Source organism: Lissotriton helveticus, chromosome 3_2 (assembly GCF_964261635.1).
Source record: "Lissotriton helveticus chromosome 3_2, aLisHel1.1, whole genome shotgun sequence".
NCBI classification, from domain to species: Eukaryota; Metazoa; Chordata; class Amphibia; order Caudata; family Salamandridae; genus Lissotriton; species Lissotriton helveticus.
The window spans coordinates 269,347,152-269,368,832 of record NC_136062.1 but is presented as its reverse complement, the minus strand read 5'-3'; the positions used below and the strand labels follow the sequence as shown (position 1 = coordinate 269,368,832).

The 21,681-nt window shown below is 44.8% G+C and overlaps 1 protein-coding gene across 2 annotated transcripts in view; it reads left to right on the top strand.

The window, feature by feature from the left end:
• The window catches only part of MYO1E (myosin IE), a 616,637-nt gene that overhangs the window by 420,272 nt on the left and 174,684 nt on the right, over positions 1-21,681 (top strand). For both annotated transcript variants that reach the window (XM_078685186.1, XM_078685185.1), the window contains exons 13-14: positions 11,219-11,305; positions 20,976-21,143. In XM_078685186.1, coding sequence (XP_078541312.1) covers positions 11,219-11,305; positions 20,976-21,143 — 255 coding nt within the window. The remainder of the gene's footprint in view (positions 1-11,218; positions 11,306-20,975; positions 21,144-21,681) is intronic.

The following is a 21,681-nucleotide window of genomic DNA, read 5'->3' as shown; positions in this document are numbered from 1 at the left end:
AGTTTTTAGGCGTTTCCTAAACCTGAGGTAGTTGTGTTCTTGCCTCAGGGAGAGGGGGAGGGCGTTCCACAATCTAGGAGCATTATAGGAGAACAGGCGACCGCCTGATCTGGCCTTCCTGATTCTGGGGACATTGGCGAGGGAAAGAGAGTTGGACCTCAGATGGCGACTCGACTGTTGTAGAGTCACCAGTGTCCTGAGTATGGGAGGGCCCTCATTGTGCAGAATTCTGTAGGTGATGCACAGGGTCTTAAAGTTGACCCTCTCCTTCACTGGCAGCCAGTGCAGACTTCTGAGAGCTGGTTTAGCTGAGTTCCTCATTGAAGTTCCTGTGAGGATTCTCGCCGCTGCGTTCTGAGCGCATTGAAGTCTATGGGTCACCGATGCTGGGGCTCCCAGATACAGGACGTTTCCGTAGTCCAGTCTGGAGTTCACGAGCCCTTGCAGCAAGAGTTTCCTGGACTGGAATGGCAGTAAATGTAAGATCTTCCGAGCCATCTTTATCAGGCCGAAGCAAGTTCCCGCCGTTTTTCTCGCCTGAGTTTTGAAGCTTAGATCCTGATCAAGCCAAATCCCTAAACTCTTGACTTCGGACTTGGGGATGGGTGGTGTTCCCATGCACGGAGGCCAAGGAAGGGAAGTGGGAATTTTGTTGGAGGTCCCTAAAAGGAGAATTTCCGATTTTTCCCCGTTTAATTTTAGCCTTGATTCGCACATCCATTGATGCACCCCCTCTAGACAGCTGCTCAGGTTGGGCAGGGCATTGTCCGCTTGGTTAAGAGAGACGATCAACTGGGTGTCATCAGCATACATTATTGATTTAATGCCATACGGCTTTACAACATCCTCAAGGGGAGCCATGTAAGCGTTAAAGAGTGTGGGACTCAGGGAAGATCCCTGAGGCACACCACACCCGAGAGGCTGAACAGAGGAGACGGAGTACCCGTCTGCTACTTGGAAGGACCTGTTTTTGAGAAAGGATGATATCCAGGCCAGGGCGGAGTCGGCCACTCCCATTAGGCCAAGGCGATGGACAAGGGTTGCATGGTCCACCGTGTCGAAGGCGGCACTCAGGTCGAGGAGGATCACTGCCACTGTTCCTCCTGCGTCCAGTATGCCTCTGGCTTCCTCGACAACGGCTAACAAAGCGGTGTCAGTCCCCTGTCCTGGTCTAAAGCCTGTCTGGGACATGCGAAGAAGATGGTTGGACTCTAAAAAATCCGAAAGTTGCCGATTTGCTACTCGTTCGGCTATTTTACTCATAGCTGGAAGCAACGAGATTGGTCTGAAATTGGAGGGGTCTGAGGGATCCAGGTGTGGTTTCTTTATGAGGGCCTTGACCGTGGCTTTTTTCCAATTCTCCGGGACTATACCATTTTCAAAGGAAGCATTGATCAGTTTAGTAAATAGGGGAGCAATAGTGGAAGCCACTAGTTTCAATTTACTAATTGGGGCTGGGTCTGATGGGGAGCCACTTTTGACTTTCTGTAAAACGTTGAGGAACGTTTCGACGGAGATTTGGGAGAAAGAGGTTAGTCTCGGGGTGTCTTGGAGAGGGGAGGGGCCTGGTAGTACTTGGATTGTCAAAGGGGTTGGAAGGGAGGTCAGGATTTTGGTAATTTTTGCCGAGAAGAACTCTGCCATTTTATTGCAATTTGCACCGTCCACGTCAGGGGGGGATGGAGGGTCTTGTATTTTGGTGAGGAGTTTCACAATTCTGTAGGTCTCTCTCGCGGAGTTAGCGGCTGAAGCTATTTTCTCCTCAAAGAAGTTGGCCTGTGCAGTTTTTAATGCATTTTTGTACAGTCTAATATGGGTTCTATAGTCGCTTTTATCGTTTGTATTCCAGTTTTTTCTCCAACGGCGTTCGAGCTTTTTTCCCTTTCTTCTTAATTCGCGAAGTTCCTCTGTGAACCAAGGCAGTTTGGACGATTTCCTACTGGATGGGAGAGTTTTAAGAGGTAGGACTGAGTCGAGGGAGTCTTTTATCCAGTTATGAAGTTGGATTTCAGCTGACGAGGGGTTAGGGTCTACTAAGGGGGTCGTAGCCGTCAGTGCTTGATCCCACAAGATTATGTCCAGTTTTTTCCAGGGCCGAGAAGGGGCTCGGGGAAGGGGAATATCAGGCAATTTGCCTGGAAGTTGCAGTTTAAAAGGAACCAAAAAGTGGTCTGACCAGGGGAGGGGAAGAGGAGTTTGTACAGTAAGGGAGGAGAGGTTGGAAAAGATTGGGTCAAGTAGTCGACCTTTCGTATGGGTGGGTTCTTTGTTGAGGAGGTGAAGATTGAGGGAAGCCAGATCGGCTTTTAGGTCAGTTGCAAGTTTGTTGCTTTGATCGTTGAAGTGGAGATTTAAGTCTCCAAGAATTGTAAAATTAGGGGTAACACAAGCCCGAGAGGAGATGGCCTCTGTGAGTGAGTCTATGAAACCCCCTACCTGTCCCGGAGGGCGGTAGATTAGGGCACCAGAGAGTGTCGTAGATGGTGGCAGGTGAAGGGAGAACAGAATGTTTTCACTATCCAGAATGGGGCTATCTTTAAGTTGGCATGAGAGATTATCCCGGTAGATGATCGCAATCCCTCCACCAATACCCTTCGGTCTATTCAGAGATTTGATAAGGTATCCGGGGGGGAGTGCCTGAATGATGTCTGGATCTGTGCTAGGGGAAAGCCACGTTTCTGTTAAGAACAGAGCGTCTAAGCCAAGCTCTGCTAGTAGTAAGTGGATTTCTGTCTGGTGCTTTGGGAGTGACCTACAATTCAACAGGGCCATTACGAGATGTGCCGGTTCAGGTTGGGGGGATGGGGATAACCTGTATTCGCAGTTTGGGCAGCCCAAAGGGTCGGTTTCTGGCATGATAGTTTCCTTACATCCAGTGGTCACTGATTCCCTGAGCTGGTACAGGGTGTCGAGTGAATATATTAACCTAGGGCCATTGTAACTAGCCAGGGGTCTAGGCTCTGGGCTCGGTCTGGCGCGGACGGGCGCAGACGGGCTTACCTTAGGCGCGCCTTCGGCGCGCAATCGTCGCGCCCGCTGCGCTCGTCCGCTGCGCTTCCTGGCGAGGCACATGGTTTATAGTCAGGGGAGGAGTGGTCAAGGGGGCGTGGCCGCCTGAGGTGGGCGTGTCTCTAGTCGCGCCTCGCCCTCGAGAATGGCGGTGGGAGTGACAAGCGTTGCAGCGAGGAGCTCGCTGTTCGTGAAATTGCTAAGTGCAAATGAAGGTGATCGTTTTAAAAATACAGAGTATCACACACAATCGTTTTTAAAAAAATAAGATTTTTGTCTCAATCTCTCCCGGCTTCCGCCTCAGGAGTCTCGTAGGTCTTTGTGTCGCGCTTTCCAGCTGCGCGCACTATTTATAGTGTGGTCAAGGGGGCGTGGCCGCCTGAGGTGGGCGTGTCTCTAGTCGCGCCTCGTCCTCGAGAATGGCTGTGGGAGTGACAAGCGTTGCAGCGAGGAGCTCGCTGTTCGTGAAATTGCTAAGTGCAAATGAAGGTGATCGTTTTAAAAATACAGAGTATCACACACAATCGTTTTTAAAAAAATAAGATTTTTGTCTCAATCTCTCCCGGCTTCCGCCTCAGGAGTCTCGTAGGTCTTTGTGTCGCGCTTTCCAGCTGCGCGCACTATTTATAGTGTGGTCAAGGGGGCGTGGCCGCCTGAGGTGGGCGTGTCTCTAGTCGCGCCTCGCCCTCGAGAATGGCGGTGGGAGTGACAAGCGTTGCAGCGAGGAGCTCGCTGTTCGTGAAATTGCTAAGTGCAAATGAAGGTGATCGTTTTAAAAATACAGAGTATCACACACAATCGTTTTAAAAAAAAAAAGATTTTTGTCTCAATCTCTCCCGGCTTCCGCCTCAGGAGTCTCGTAGGTCTTTGTGTCGCGCTTTCCAGCTGCGCGCACTATTTATAGTGTGGTCAAGGGGGCGTGGCCGCCTGAGGTGGGCGTGTCTCTAGTCGCGCCTCGCCCTCGAGAATGGCGGTGGGAGTGACAAGCGTTGCAGCGAGGAGCTCGCTGTTCGTGAAATTGCTAAGTGCAAATGAAGGTGATCGTTTTAAAAATACAGAGTATCACACACAATCGTTTTTAAAAAAATAAGATTTTTGTCTCAATCTCTCCCGACTTCCGCCTCAGGAGTCTCGTAGGTCTTTGTGTCGCGCTTTCCAGCTGCGCGCACTATTTATAGTGTGGTCAAGGGGGCGTGGCCGCCTGAGGTGGGCGTGTCTCTAGTCGCGCCTCGCCCTCGAGAATGGCGGTGGGAGTGACAAGCATTGCAGCGAGGAGCTCGCTGTTCGTGAAATTGCTAAGTGCAAATGAAGGTGATCGTTTTAAAAATACAGAGTATCACACACAATCGTTTTAAAAAAAATAAGATTTTTGTCTCAATCTCTCCCGGCTTCCGCCTCAGGAGTCTCGTAGGTCTTTGGGACTTAGGGAGGATCCCTGGGGAACCCCACAAGGTAACACAAATGGTTTCGATTCAAATTCCCCCATTGCCACCACCTGGACCCTATTAGTGAGGAAGACTTTCAGGATGCTAAGGGCTTTCCCTTGTATCCCGCAGTCCTCCAAAATTCTATGTTGGACCGTGTTGAAGGCCGCGGACAAATCCAATAGGACCAGGGCCGCTCTGCCCCCTGCATCCATCACTTATCTAATCTCCTCCGTCGATTTGATCAAGGCAGATTCGGTGCTGTCACCTTCTCTAAACCCATGTTGCGATATATCGAGGCCATGTGTGGCTCCTAGGAAAGCGCTAAGCTGAGTATTCATAGTTCTTTCAATAAGTTTCGCCGGTAACGGTAGTCTAGCAATGGGTAGTTGTTAGGATCGGCAATGTCCAGGTTGGTTTTTTTTAGCAGAGGTATAATCGAGTGGTTAAACAACTTGGCTAAGGTATTAATTTTTCACAGCCCTCAAGGGATATTCCTTGCTTCTGCTTGTCCCTGTCTACCTCCTGGTCTTCCACCTTGCCTGCTTTTTCTTCTTTTCATATGTCTGCTCTGTTCCATGTCTCCTCTATTCTCATGACATGGTGGATTTGGTCCCTGTATCTGTTGGTACATCATGCATCCTCACAGGTTTCACCGCAGGTGGCCAATCTCTTTTTATTGTTTAGTATGGCCCGGATAGCCTGGAATCTCCCGGCAGGCTCTCCTTCATCCCCAACCCTCCCTCCCTTCACAGGATTCCAGTCATTGTCTTCAAGATCTGTTGTCTTGCCCATAAAGCCTTATTTGGCAGGTCTCCTTCGTATCGTAGAGACAAACTACGCTACTACTGTCCCTCTCGCGACAAGGCACTGCTGTCTATTCCCTGTGTCCAAGCCTCAAGATATGGGGGCAGAGCCTTTTGCTACACTGCTCCAATGACATGGAATCAGCTTCAAAGATACCTTTGCGGCTGTTCAGATTTTTGTCAATTTAAAAATCCTTTTGAAAACCTGGCTTTTTTAACTTACTAGGTGGGTTTCATGGGGAGCCGAGCGCCAAGAAACACCATCAGGTGTGATTCATTGCGCTTTACTAAATAGATATGACATAACATAGCATGAGTTTATTGTAGACACTGAAAAGGGACTGTGTAATGAGCTCCTGATGTCTCCCACTCTAGATACGTTTACATGCTGTTTGCATCACTTACAGTGTCCAGTTGCTCATATGTGGACACTGTAAAAAGAATGTGCCATTCTGCCATAAACAGCCAGGTGGGACACAAAGCGAGCGCATCTGGGGCTGCTTGCCCCTGAATCTTTAAGGCCTCACAATCATGTTACATCTACATAATAGAAAGCTGCCCTGACCTGTTCCTATGTGATGCAGCTAATGCAGTAATTACCACTATGTGGTACCAGATGCTGTGTTTCTCTTTTCTCAGCGTCATATTTATTGGATTGGAAACTAAAGAGGGGCCTCCAAAAACTTTTGGTCTCTAGCTCCACAAAAGGGTCCAGCATGCCATGGTCCAAGATATCCTTTAAGAAATACATTACAACACACTGCACTGGCTTCAACTCTCGGCCAACATCAAATTCAAATCTTACTTTGTGATACATGCACTAATAAATACCTTACAGACAAAACCTTCAGAGGCATTTCCTCGATATGGAGTTTGTAGGGCTAGAAGTCCTGCAAGTACAAAAAGAAAGTGACAAAAAACATGCATTGTCCTCTGATTCCCCAGGACACAGGATTGATCCACTCCTGTATTTCAGAGTCTCCTACTCCCTTCATCACTTCATGGAAGAACATAAAGCACACGTGCCTTCCTGTGGAGTGTGGCCGAAGCCTGCCAAGTTAGCGGATGCAATCATCTCTGCTCCCCTGGAGGGAGGACTGTCCGCAAGTGAGATCCAGTTATCCGGGAATCTCACTGCAAAAATCCTAACTACACACTGCCACAGAGAAGCTTCTCATTCTGTGATACACCAAATTGAAATAACATATACTGATTTGAAATAAAACTATAATTCTAAGAGGCATTGATTAACCTCTCCTAATAAGCTCCTTCTCAGACAGATCTCTTTCTACAGCCTAGAGAACCACAACATATTCAAAAGCAACTTCATTCTGACCACTAAGATACTAAATCTCCAGCAAAAAGGTGCTGTCATCAAGGAATCTCCAAGACTCGCCACCAAGGCCCACCTTCAAAGTCCCTCAGCTTAACCTCAATGTAACCTTGTGACATCTAGCGAGCACGCCTATTTTTGGACGCAATCAAGCTACCTGCCTCTAGGCCAGCAATGTGATTTTGCTTTGCTTCAACATCTGGCAAGCAAACCCGAGAATCATTCTTACAAGGGTAGTCTGGGCCTCAGCAGGGATAGGATTATTATACTCAGGGATGCCTTTTGTGTTCACAGACCCACCCCACTACTAATAGGTAAGGGACCAAAAAGTTGCATCACCTGAATGCGTCCTGAATCCACTCTTTATCCTGACTCCTACTTGTTATTTCTTACCCTTGATTGCTCACATTTGCTAGATTCTTGACTCCTCTCCTCAAAGCCCCCCTTTCTTCTTCTTCCAGACGGGGACGCCCTCTTGTCTTAGATGTGCAGCTTCGACCTGCATCACTGTGGAAACTCAGAGTGCTTTCCACTTCTGAGGCTAAATGCACAAGTAGGACTTTGAGCCTCCGAGAGACTCAGAAACCGGTTCTCGTTCAAAGCTAAACTCACCAGCAGAACACTGGGCTGTGGGTCCTCTCCAGTGATGTTGTGCATGGCTTCACCTCCTCAATACCCATGACAAGTCTGCAAGACTGAGGAAGATGGTGCTGTAAGTGGAGGCCACCTGGTGCTTTGCCTCCATCCATGATTTGCTCCCAGCCTTCCAGTCTAGTCTAGCAATAAAACACTGGCAACCGATTATACCATTAAAAACAGTTTCAGATCACCTCTTTTCTATGACCACCTTACTGTTACCCTCATGCATGCTTCTCCTTCTAACCAGTTACCTCTTCACTTCCTCCTCCCTTTTCCATGTTTATCCATCCCCTTTTCCTTAGTGTGTACACTGCACTGGATATCTATCCCCTTTTCTAAACCTCATATTTTCTCTCTCTCCTCATTTGTGCTTACAAAGTACCCCCTCCATCAATATCAATCTCATTTCTAAAACTCAAGCTCCCTCTCAACTCATTTTCTCTTTTACGATACACCTTCCATCTTTATCCCCCACTTTCCCTTCTCTCCAATCTATCCTCACCCAAATTTACCACTATTCCCATTCCTCAAGCTATACCATTCCTTTCCGTCTTGTACCAGAACCATGAACAATCATAATTGCATGTTCAGCAATAAACACACACTCCACACAGTCTTATATAGAACTTATAGATCTGCATAATATACACAGTATAGCTATAACAGAAACATAATTTTGAAACCGCACCAAAGTTACTCGAAATACAGTTCTACCACTTAGCTATCACGTGCTGCACTGCAACAGACAGCAGGGTAAAGGAAAATGCCTAGCTACATTTTACAACTCCCAATTCAGATTCACAAAAATTCCAGGCTCTCCTTTTTCATCCTAAGACTACCTGTCCGCGAAAAACACCACAACATCTAACTTCTTAGTTACCATAACAGTTCTATATCTTTCCCCAAAAACATTGTTCCAACTTCCTGTTAGAAATTCCCAGCTTGTGTGAACCCCTATTAGATACTGTTAACAAAATTCTAATACTTAGCACCAATAAAATCTAAAAACAAAAAGTCTCTTTGAAAAACATCACATCTAGAGCCTGGTTAAATCACTAGCTCTCTCAAATCAAAAAAGAAAGCAGCAGATATCTTAAACGATTCTGGATAAAAACCAGCACGGAATCGGACAAAAAAGCCTGTAAATCACATCACAACGAATAGGGAGAGAAATCTGCGCTGCCAGGAAATCTTTTTGCAGTGACCACATTTCCTAACCAGAATATTCCCATGCACAGATTTTTAAAATCTACTAAGAGCGATCGTCCCTCAATACCAACCCAAAACTCTTCAACTCTTAAGCAATGTGCATTAAACTTACCTCATACTTTCCTCAGAAAATCCAAATCATTTCCATGGCAATCTCAAGTCTTTAGATCTAAGCCAAAGACATCATTAAGAGGGTTTAAAAAAAGTAATTCACCTGGTTCAATGCTAGATGCATGGCCTGCCAAAGATTCGAGATATCCCCTGTATCACTAACGCATCCCTACAAAGAGGTCAACCTCGACACTTAAAAACATGCCATTGTTTTACCCCTGCTTAAAAAAACAAATCTAGATGCTTCCACTCCAAATAACTATCGTTCCATCTCGACTCCCTCTTTCCTGGCAAAGACCATTGAAGTAGAGATGGCCCACCAATTACAGAACTACATAGAATCCAAAATTTTGCTCTCCGACGCACAATGTGGAGTCCCCCAACTAAGAATTCCAGAAACCACAGTTATGGACATCAGAGAAAGACCACTAACCTTTAGAGACTAAAACCACCCTGTGGCTGTCAACCTATTTGATTTTTCAGCTTTGTTTGACACTCTTGATTACAACATAGTCCAAAACTGCCTGAAAATCCGGTTTAACCTTACTGGAAAAGCAAGGAAATTATTTTAATCTTTATTACAAAATCAAAACCAAACTTATTCCACACATCTCAGAGTTTACTGCCATGGTATGTGGTTTCCCCTAAGCATCAACACTCTCATCCCTCCTTTTCAATGAATACATATGCCCTCTAGCCCACCTGATCCATTGGACATACTTTACATGGCAGGCACATGCTGATGATACACTACTTCTGGTAAGCAACATCTATAACATCGAAGTGCCCTCCATAGGCCTTTGCCTTCCCTCTGTCAACCCCAGGATGAACCTCACTGGCCTCAACCTAAACAATGGTAAGATAGAAATATTAATACTAAATAATGAGAAGTCACCTCTTCCAAATATCCCTGGTGTCCCTCACTTGATCATCCTGTCCCACCCAGTAGGCATGATACACAGCCTTGGTCTCCTGTTTCATGTACAGCTAACTTTCAGCACTCAAATTCAAGTGAACTTCAAATCAACACACTACGTGTTATATTCTGTATCTAAAACGAGCCCTCTCTTGCCATCCAACACGGAAAACTACTGGTTCAAGAAGTTATCTTACCAAGACTATACCATAGCTTTCCAATATGCATAAATTAAAAAAAGACATTTGCAAAAGTACAACATGCCCAAAACAGAGCCTAAAGAATCCACTTTGGACTGACGAAAAATGACCATGTCTTCTCTTCATGTTGCAGCTTGCTTAGCTAACCTTTGAACACAAAATGCACTCAAGGTCCTCTGTCTTTTGCGGAAAGCCATCTATGCAAAACCTCCCAGTTACCTATCAGACCTCTTCAAATTCCAACAAACATCCATGGTGCTCATCAGAGCAGAAGCTGATCATCATAAAACAGAGACTAACAAGAGGTGGAGGAAAACCCCTGAAAGTGACTGGTGGAAACCTCTGAAACAACCTTCCTATAGAAATCAGGTCTCTGAGCGACTTCACATCCATCAAAAACTCCCTAAAACAACAGCTACTCTCTAGACAAAAATTACCCATCAATGATACTTCAGAATGACTAATAACTCTAACTAGTCCTCCTGCATTCTTTCTTGCTCTGTCCCTCCCTGTCACACCCTGATGGAGTCACCCTACGCATTTCGTCTTCTCTGAACTTCTGTCTCACTCAGTACCCTTTTTATTGACACATTAAGATAGGAACCTGTCTACATTAGCCATTTTCCCTACTAATATTAAAAAACATTTTATGGAATTGCTGGTCAAAGTAAAATCAGGCTCACCCAAATCGGTATTTTCTACCTTCCCTGGTCCAGCCTGTTCCAACCTTGTCTCCGTGCCCCAGTCCAGATCCATACTATCATCTTCCATCTCTAGCAGCAGGGGTACTACCAGTTTATAGGTAGGTTGTAGGTCAGGGAAGAAGATGCTAAGGCAACTTTAGAAACTAGCAGCTGATGGCTCCAGCCCTCTTCTCATCTTAAACCATTTGAGAGAGAGAGATCTCAAGCTCGGAGCAGTTTTACCGCTGAGAACCTCCGCCAACCATTTGTTAGGGTGGTGCCCATGTGTTCCCCTCAACAGCTCTAGCCTGACACCATACCTCATGCTGCACCAACAGGATTTCTCCAGCTATCTTTGCAGAGAGCAAAAAAGTGTATCCTGTCCATGTATCCACAACCAGCTAGGATCAGGGAGTGGAGTGACCCCAGCGTATATATACATGTGATCTGCAAGTCACAGCTCGGGATCCCAGCAGGACTAAAGCCTTTTATTAAATCTGCAGTCAAAAGCAAGGTAAAGTAATAGACATCCATGATTAAATATGGAAAATCACTGATTGCAATGGTTTGTCCCTCACATAAAACAACCTTTCATCCTTATGAAGTCAATAATTTGTGGGTTCCATCGAATTAGATAAAGATAGCCTTAAATACAAGAAAGTTCTCATTACTACATGAAACTATGTGAGTCTCCCAATTTATCAGCTTTCTTAGTGCCTTGAATCAGGAGGGAAATCCCTCAATAAAAGCTGTCTGATGCACCTATAGCAATGGAGAATGGACCTTTTAAACTCATACTTTAAAGTGGACTCTTGATTTCCTTGTACTTGCTGTATCATTCATGTTTTTTATATGAGTAATGATGACACCCCTGTTTCTGTTGAACAGGAAGAGTATGTGCAAGAAGGGATCAGGTGGACGCCAATCGAGTACTTCAATAACAAAATTGTGTGTGACCTCATCGAGAACAAAGTTGTAAGTAACTCTTCTGACTGATGTGTTAATTTCTTTTTGGTGAATGTCAGTAAATGAAGTTTTATTTCATTTCATGTACAAACAAACAGTATGCTAACATCTAGAGTAGCAAAACAATATGAAAGGTGAGGCCAGTTCTCTGTAGGCAAACGTGTTTAGACACAAAGCAGTGACCGATTGATAAGGATCACCAGTCCCACATTGTCCCAAAATCTCTAGTTCCTCTTCGTCCTTGCCTGCTCTTACACTGTGATCATGAGCCTGTGCCTGTCCAGTGACCGCATGAGCACTGCTACTGATGTTGATCCCATGGATCCTGCTGAGGAGCAGCTCTTGCATTGGCTCCCCTTTTAATGAAACAACACAGGAAAATCCTGTAAACCCGGTTGAGAGCTTGGCAGGTAGAGTGTCATACAACAATGGGAGTCAATGAGGAAATGCAATTTAAAAAGTAAATTATTACACAAAGCACATAGTCTCAATTTGTGTCTCAACGTATTTATATTAACAAAGAAAGAAGCATAGATTTATAGTTTACATGGGTTAAGAAGCAACATCAACCTTGCTTTTTTAGTTATGTACTAGGTGCAACGTGAGTGCATTGTGCTCGTTAAAAAGTGTTTAACGGCGCCAGTAAAACACATGAAAAAATGTAAATCAGCTTTTTTTGGAGGAATATTTGAAAAGAAAGAAGAATAGATTTAGACTTTACACGGTTCAAGAAGCAGCATCAACCATGAATTTTTGGTTGTGTACTAGATGCAAGGTCTCTTGTCCTGATGATGACCTCAAATCATGAAGGTTGAAACGCCATCCACTTGTATCAGCCTAATTGTGATTGCTCAATATGCCATGATTTGTCACTACTTGTATCATAAAATAAATGTACATGCATAATATTCTTTTCAAACATTCCTCCGAAAAAACGATGATTTACATTTTTTCATGTTTCACTTGCTCAATCTAAACACTTTTTCAGGAGCACAATGTGTTCACTTTGCACCTAGTGCACAACTAATAGTGCCCACACCGCCATTCACTCCCGTCCGCCTGACATACATATACACAATTCCTCCCCAATTAAACTCAGGAGACATATTTATGGGAAAGAACTGCTGCAGGTTTATTTTCATACAACACACGTATGACGTTTAAGGTGGGTCATCTTACGGGCGATCCAAAGCAGGCAGCCCCTCGCTGTCCTGCATGCCTAAGGAGCCATCGATGCTCTGACGGTGCAGCACATTACCAACTTCGTTATACTCCCGCCCCCCCTGTCGGGGCGGAGCGGTGTGGCACACCCCGGTCGGTTCATGCCCCCCGACCGCCCGAAGGACTAACGGGGCGACGTCGCGGTTTCCCGGAACCTCCTTCGGCTCCTGGTCCTTGGCTCAGGCACCCTTACTGTGCCAGGCAGAGGTACCCTTACTGTACCCTTCTGCCGCAGAGGTACCCTTACTGTACCCGTCTGCTTCCAGATCGTCCTGTAACTCCGCCTGCAACACAAAAAAGAACATTACAATATTCCATTACTTCGCGCCGCCGCTCAAGCTGCTGGGTCAGGGTTCAGGGTGGGAACAGCGCTTGAGCCGCGGGAGACTGGTATGAAGAGAGACCGAGCCTGGGCCACCGTGCTAGATATCGCGGGTTCGCCCCTCCCACCTGTAGGCCCTCCCCTGGCCTGTAAATGGTGAACGCGGGGCGGGGCGCCCCACCAACCAGTGTCGGCTGGAGTTTTTGCCGGGTGGGACTAAAGCGCTGTCCCGCCCATGTTCCCCTGCGGGTCACGCGGTCAGCGGTCAGAAAGCATGGTTAATGCTGCATCTTAACCCATGTAAAGTATACATCTCTGCTTCTTTCTTTGTTAATAAAATTCTTAAAACAAAAATTGGAACTATGTGTTTTGTTTAATTAATTTACTTTCTATACTGTATTCCCTCATTTAATCCCCTTTTAATGTAGGAGATCCTTGTGTTACTCCTAAGCTTCCATTGACGAGTCATATTTCATCACCCTTGTTCTCGAGACACAACTCCACTGGAATACACTCACCTAACCTTCTGGAAGCTTAACACTGTGCTCTTTTATGTCTTAGGTTAGGAACTTTCATATAGTACAGAGTCAAGTTATTGAACAAAGATTTCTGCGATTATTGTATTTATTTTGTTATTTTATTTTATTGTGCCAAAAAATTAGCAACAAAAAACAGTGAAATGTACAGGAAAGCACAGAGCAGCCAGGCAAGCATTGAGGCCTTTAGCACATTCCCAAACTACATGATTGTTGATAGTTTCCTTATTTCTAGTGGTGATGCATTCCAGAAGTCGGTTGCAGGAGGAGATCACACATGCTTTCGTCTCTTGCACCTCTTTCATGCCTTGCACTGAAACTTGCTACATTGCATCAAAAGATGCCTGGTTTACTGCAGTGCAGGCGCCAGCCAACAGGTTAGAGTCTTCTTCCTCAAAGACACAGGAGTCGTATCCTCAAGGAACTCATTAGTTACGTCATCTTGGTAGGATTCATCGGCTTGTTTTAAATTCATCTTTATCCTTTTGGTAGTGAAAACTCTAGAATGGACTAAAATGTACTAGTTGAGTGTCACCAGTGATTTACACAGCGGTAACACAAGTTCAGATTACCTATACATGGCAGTATTCAAGAGAAGGGACTGGAGTTCATAACACGGGCGAGGGATCATCGTAATATGCTGACTTCAAGCAATATTGTGGGATAGGCTTCTCATTCCCTGCTGGTTTTATCTCTCCCTCAGTATAGCTCTAAAGTCACTCGTTAGGATAATGCTGTGGCCCCTCCTCTGTGTGGTGACTTCCTGTGCATCCATCATTGGTTTCTGCCAGATCTGTGTAAGATTGTATTACACATGCAGTAAGATATAGGGCCGTATTTAAGGTGTGACAGAGTCCAGGAATGCTGTAAACCAGTGGTTCTCCCGCCTCAACAATCTCACAACACCCCTGTTCTATTTTGAGCCAGGGAAACCACTGGGCTACCCTTGGTGGACCCCGCTGACTCTGCTAGCGGTAACCCTTGACCCGGCAGTCCGTCCCCCACAGGACAGCAGAATTCCAGCGACTGTAGTCCCGCAATATTGGAGGCAGGAATATCATCACTAATTTTCCCTGCTTTGTCGGCCATGCAAGAACATTTTAAATAGCCCCCACGTGCAGAAACATATCTCCTATGTGCAGCAGGGCAGTGCTTAATTTGTTAAAAAAAAAAGGAGAGGTACCAGGGCTCCCATCAGGAGTCCACTGCAGCCTACACCATCCATTGCAGCCAGTGCCAGTAACAACACACCTATTAACCATCACCCTCCTTCAGGTGTGACAATTCAGACTATTTCAGACCTCAAAGGCTAAAATAACGGCTCAGGCTGCATGTCTTAGTCATTTTTAATGTAGAACTGTTGTTCTCATCTTCAAATTCCACAAACAGCGCCACCATGTGGCTGGCTGTCATAAGTGCTGCTGTTGACAATTAAGTGCTGTTGCGGAGCACCAGAAACCACCTGCTCAAATTAAGCACTGCAATATGGCATTTCTTTTTTGCTCTGAAAAAAAGCCTGCTTTCAATCAATCAATCAGGATTATAAAGTGTGGTTAATCAAACAACAGGCTATCCAGGTGCTTTGGAAGGTTTGTTTTGCCAATCAGGCACTTTAAAGATAGCTCCTGCTCAGCAAACATATCTTCCATGAAGAGAGATGACATTTCATTGGCTCCTTTCAGAGCAGAGAGATAAAGTTTAGGTAGGTAGTGATCTCTCTGTCGCAGTGAGGAGAGTCTTGACCTGTCCCCCACCCCCTTGTGTCGGGACGGCAGGATGCGTGCTAAGGCCTAAATAGGTTTGATATTAATTAATGCTTCATTGTTTCCATGTTGCTGTGCTGTTTCTCCCCCTTGCATAGCAACTACTGAAAGCCTGTGATTCTAATAATGGCCCGATCATCATTGTATTAAACGTGCACATATGCTTTTGTGATTGGAAAATAAGTCATGTTAAAGCGAGCTCATGTATTACCAAAAATGCTTTTCTATTAAGCTAAGTGCGGCGCTGGCTCAAAACTTGCTGCAAACTGATGGAATTGGCAAAATGTGAATTTCATTTTCAATTGTGACCATTACTCAAAAATGAATGCCCTTTTTGTGCGTTTATATTCTATCCACTTATCGGTCTGTTCGTGTTCTTTGAGGAATATGGATCCTGTTTAGGTGTATACATTTTATTGGACCAAGGCTAGGAATAAACACATATTCCAAATTATATACTGAGGACTATGTTTGAGGCCTGGATAAAGGGAGCACTGCTCTGCAGTTGCCATTATTTGAAAATTCAAAAGCAATCTGATTGGTTTTGCACACAAGGTCTCTTGCATTGCCTTCAGCCTTTTTGAAAAAGAAATGGCAATTAATTTGGAATTATGTTGCATTAAAATGCTCAGTTGTCCATTTTTGGAAATATATATTTTAAGGAAAACTAATACTGGCAGATTCAAACGTTTGCCTCCCCTCTCTGGTCTTCTTTCGCCATCCGCCCTTCATTGGCCGCCACTATACTAAGCTTCAGGACTCATCCATCTGAGAGCGGATCAGGGAGTCTGTACACGAAGGAGTGAATTCTATGCACATGCCGTCAAAGCCATGAAAACGGTGTTAACATTTCCCCTCCCCCCCCCATTCGGGCCTTCTAGCATCCTGTGTGTTTTCTGTGCAATAGGTTGATACTGGAGTGTTCTTGAGCCTAGAGTCAGTTTTCTAAAAATAGAAAAATGTGATTTTGCATCAAAGGAACTCTGAGGATGGACAGTTTTAGCCGCCACTTTACAAGTTACTATGTATATCTGACTTATTGTGCACACTGTGGGATGATCTGTTTAAAAACAAGTAACCTCAAGTGCCATGGGCTCACGTCAATAGGTTTCATCACGCTCTCATGTTTAAGTATCCACAAATATTCCTTTTTGCAAAAAACCTCGGATCATCCCATGTTTCCACCCACCTGCTGGGCCCTAAACTGCCGGGCTTCCTGTCGGCTGAAAATGTACCAGTTCTTGGTAAGGGTTAAGGAAAACATTGAATGTAATTGTCTAAACTGGTTCCAACGTGATTGTTATTGCAGATTGGAAGATCAGCAGTGCTGTGAGGCAAACAACAGTGTAAGGCTGTGTGATGGGTGCCCTGCTGTGAACGGGTTGTTTGCTTTGCCGGGTTGTAAGATGCCCTGAGTATTTGTATGGCTGGGCAGTACCTTGTGTTGTTTAAAGGTTTGTAATGTCCTGTTGTGTATGAGTTGTGGACCAGTAGGGGTTGCAGAATTCTTAGACCCTGGGTTGAATGACATCCTTTATTTGAGAGCAACACTTTTGTGTATATGTTTACACAAGCAGGAACTGTACTTTGTCAGTGTGGTTTGTGGTATATGCCTAGGGTTGTTGTATTCCTTGGTGCTGGTGTCAAGTATACGACAAAGGTTATATTATTTTGTATTGTACAAGGAGGGAGGTGTATATTGTCCTGGTTTGGTGTATGTATGGTTATACGTATTGATTGATTGTCAATGAAATAAAATATAATTCTAATTACAACACATTGATGTTTGTTATACAGATTTTTCACTTCTTATCGAAAGGACTTTAAGTATTTGTTTTAATATTACAACTGCATAAAATCTGAAACACTTTTATTTTGATGTTTTCTGTTTAATATGTCAAACTCAAATAATGCTCGATGTTAAAAGGGAAGCAGAAAATGATCCCTGAGGCCTGCCCTCCATTCATTAACAGGCTGCTTCTTCTGGAATCTCCCTGGGACTGGCACATACGGTCCTCAGAGTGGCAGCTACGCCACCCCCTGTAACCATGGCATAGTAGCACTGCCAAGTAACACCACCGTAAGCAGAACCCAGCAGAACCGGTTTGCAAGAGCTTTGAGACTACAAACAATGTGCAAATCTCCTGCGCGAGGCCAATATTCGCAACAGGAAACCCATCATTAGGCCCACCTGGGTACATTAACCCCTTCTCTGTTTCTATTTCTGTGCTTTACTTGTGTGGGAGTTTTTGTGCATTTATAAAATTGTGCATCAATAAGAACTTGCAGAATATGGACTTACACTTGTATTTACATGTGCACACTTATCTGAAGCTATTCTGTTTTTTAAAAAATTTTGCAATGACATGATAAGGTACCCTTTACTTGCTTATGCTTACTAGGCCTCAGTTAGGCTTCAACGCCATCTTGTTTAAAATGGATGTCTCACCCTGCCCGCTCACTGTTTATTAATTCTGCTACAAACCGTCAAGCAATGTCATGCTTGTTTATTTCTTTTTTATTTCTATTGACTTTGTTCTCGAAGAATACTTCACGACATGGGCTCAGTAATCTTGCAATTTCTCAAGTTCTCTTACGCTTTCTCACTGTTCTGTATTCATTCACAATAATTCACTGCTGCTTTGTTACTAATTTGTCCTGCCATCTTCGGATGACATTAGCATAGAAAGGTTGGGTCAATATTTATGTAGTGGGATAGTGCTTAGATGGCAAGACAATATGATTTTTAATAAAACCGTGCTCTGATTTGCTGAAATTGTAATTCTCTGCACTTTCAATGTTAGCCTATGAGAAGATTTCTTATATAAGTCCTCGTTGTTGGGGGTGAGCCAGAACTTTGAGACTTCTACGAAGCTAGGGATGCTGTCTGATTTCTTACTGATTTGCTGCTCATTTGGAGCTGAGCATTTATGGCAATGACTTATGCATCTGTACTACACAATTGTACTCTTCGGAATTTTTATAATAAATCTTTGAAAATGTTCTAATTCTGCCCTAGAACCCACTTATTGAGTCAGTCCTTACTTAATTTACTGTATTTTTGATATGTTGCATGGTGCCTCGTCTTGGGACACATTGTTTCATGCTTCACAAGTTCCCGGACCCATCCACCCATGACATGTTATTGAGATGTCTTTTGAGGTGTTAGAATATAGGGGTTCCCCGATCCAGCACTTGTAAAGCACCTGGCCATCGGACAATGAGGTCTTCATGGCACTTCGAGATGACAAACACACCAGTCAACCAACAAACGAATAAGGAAACCCCGGCAATATAAATAAAGGAAGAAAGAGTTAAGTAGACAATTACCACAAAAAGAATTAAGAAGTAAAGATGGATGTGGTTCACCTGATTAAAAGAGGCACAGCAGTTCCCCAGTCCAGGTGCTTGCAACATATAAAGAGCCATATTTTACATGTCCTTTTTTTTAATGGTCAATTTTCTCTTTGGACTCTGTCCCTCAGCCGTCTGCTTTGCTTCGCTGGTAAATACTATCAGTGACTAGAGGTGGGCAAGCCTAGCGAAGGCTTACGGAACATTTCCAGGTCTGATTTTGCCAGAGGTCCTAGGGTCTATCTACCCTGTATCCCTCTCATGCACGATCACATCATTCTGAAAGGCTCCCTGGGTGCCTCAGAGGTGAGACTGGCTTTCGCCGCTTTGCATTTCCACAATCCCAATGCAAACAGCCAGAGGCATTGGCCAAGCCCCCCCTTTGGTGGACCCATAGTGGCTTGCTGAATGATGCGACAGTGCATGAGAGGGATGCATGAGAGGGCTGAAAGAAGGACTCAGCACCTCTGCTGAGCAGAGTACCAAGGCTCGAGGCTTTCACACCGAACTACTGAGCACAGAGCAGGGGGGACGAGTGACGTGTGTTTGGACGTACCACTGGGCCCAGGAGCCCCTGCAGCGCAGGCGGCCCCAAGCCTTCAGGGGGACCCAAGACCAATGAATATATGTGAGTTATGAGAGACCCAGGGGTCCCTTTCTACAATCTGCAGGAGTGGGTCCATCATTTGTGTTACGTCACTGCATCTGCCATAGACTCCAATCCCAGCGGGTTCATTGCACAGGTGGGAAGCAGCCGTGGAAGTGGCGGGTAGGTGTGGCTGCTGCAACTCATCGCAACTCGCAGTGAGCAGCAGGTACATAGAAGGGAGGGACCTGGGGGGAATGGTAAAGCAGGAATAGTGACAACAAACTGGCTAAACACAGTGAACGAATGTGTCCGATCATTGTGAGCAAAGGGTTTATAACTGCAGGAAGGAGAGAGGAGATGAGAGCTGGAAAGACAAAAGAAGAAACAAGGGGTGGAGAAAGACAAGTTAACAGAGAAGCAGTGTAGCATAAGAGAGCAAGAACAAAGGAAGGTGAGAGAGGGGAGAGATAGAGGGGGAGATGAAGAAGGGAAAAAGAGGAGCAAAGAGAGGGAGGAAATAGAGTTAGGAGGACGAGTAAGAGAAAGAGAGACAGCGGCCAAACAGAGCGAGAGACAGAAACAGTGAGAAAGAGAAAGTCGAGACAGATAGCGAAATTCAAGGAGAAGGAGAGGAGAATGAGTCACATGATGATGTCACGTGGGCGTGGCCCTTGGTCTGGTTCTTAGAGCCAAGCTGCACCCCTGGCTTGGCTCTGGCTCGGCCCTTTTGATGAATTTCCTGGCTTGCCCACCTGTCTCAAAGTCTACTTCCAGTCATTGATTTCAGTCCCATGATGCTTCTACTTAATCATCTGAAAAGTAATTACAGTGAAAACAAGCAGTGAATGGGAAGCCAGCCACAGAAAAAGGTAAACAGAAAAAAACAGAATTAGGGCGAGGGTCAGGTGAGGGTTCGGTGAAGGGTTAGAGGAAAGTTACCGTTAGGGTGAGGGTCAGGATTAGTGTGAAGGATACGGCTAGATTTGAAACGTGGGTGAGGCTTAGAATGAGGGTGAGAGTTATTTATGTTGAGGGTTAAGTTGAATGTCATTTACTCCAAAAAATGTCTATAGTCTGTTGTGACCTTCTGTCCTGTCGTGGGGCAATGTGCCAAAATAATGTTAAACTGTATCCGATGCTAAGGCCGTCGGCTCAGGGAGGCATTGATGGAAAGGTGTGACGTTTCCCCTGGGGTTCCTTGTATGGAGAAATGCATATCAACATATTCATCTCCTGTGGGTGCACCTCTCCAGATGGGCGTCCTGTGTTTTGTAAAGTTTGCACATGAATTTTTTGTGCTTGTGTATGGCTACCTGGCTGTCCTTCGGGGTAGAGTTTCAGTAATGCCCGCCCCAGAGTGTGAGGTCCCCATTGCACCCAAATTATATCTGCCTTTTACTGTCCAAGCCACAGACATGAGGTTCCATATTCATGCATGCACGCGGGCCTTGATAAGCCACTGGTTCTCCTGAGTTTGTGGTGCTGCCATGAGGATTTGTAGTTCCTGTTTACCTTTGGCTGATCTGTACACATACATTTTATTAACCAAGATCAGGAAAGAGATGCATAACCTCAAGTGAAAGGTATCAGTACAGGCTTTTCGCGTGTGACAAGAGAGTGAATGACCAACAGATGCTGCGAATAATTGTTGTCTTATGGGGGAGTAGTGTTAAAAAATGACCTAGGTTTCCTTTCATTGACAATGCACCGTAGTAAAGATATGAACATTGGTTGTACTGCTTGTGGTAAGTAGCTTAGGGTTTAACTTCAAGAAACGTACGCATAACTATTCTAATCATCAAAAATGTGTTGACTGACGTAGAGCGAAATATTTGAGTGAAGCTATCCATTTCCAAAGAAAAGGCTCTTACTGTCCATTTCGTCTTCTTTCCAGAATCCCCCAGGCATTATGAGCATTCTGGATGACGTCTGTGCCACGATGCACGCAGTCGGCGAAGGTGCTGATCAGACCCTTCTTCAGAAGCTCCAAATGGCGATTGGAACACATGACCACTTTAACAGCTGGAACCAAGGATTCATCGTTCACCATTATGCTGGAAAGGTACTGTAGGCAGCGCATTAGTGTGTGGTTAGATTATAATTGGGAATCTGTCATCTGTATTTAATACAGTGCCATTTAATATGAGACTGGGATAAGAACTTGTTGACCTGGATAAGCATTAATTCTGCACAGTATTGTTCTTAGCATAGACACTCTGCCTCAGTTGTTTAATAGTGTTTAGTCGCTCATTGAGGTGGTTTTTAAGAAGTCCCTTCCTCTTGCGCAGACTCATCTGATCATTAGGTTTGGTTTTGAGTTTGGTTTGTGTTGAAATGAGTTTGATTTGTGATGTATTTCCTTTATCTATCTTTGAGACTGTTGTTTTGATGTGGATAGAATGTGAGGTCATTATTGGTACATTTGGGTAAGATTGGGCTAGTTTGGTTACTTTGTATTGTGATATGTTGCAATGTGCTGGTTGAATTGGGATGAGATGCCTAACGTGGGTTAGTTTATAGCAGGGGTTGTCTATGTTAGTGGCTAAGGTAGGTTGGGACGAATTTGATCTACTAGACTTCCTTTAGATTCTATTGAGTTC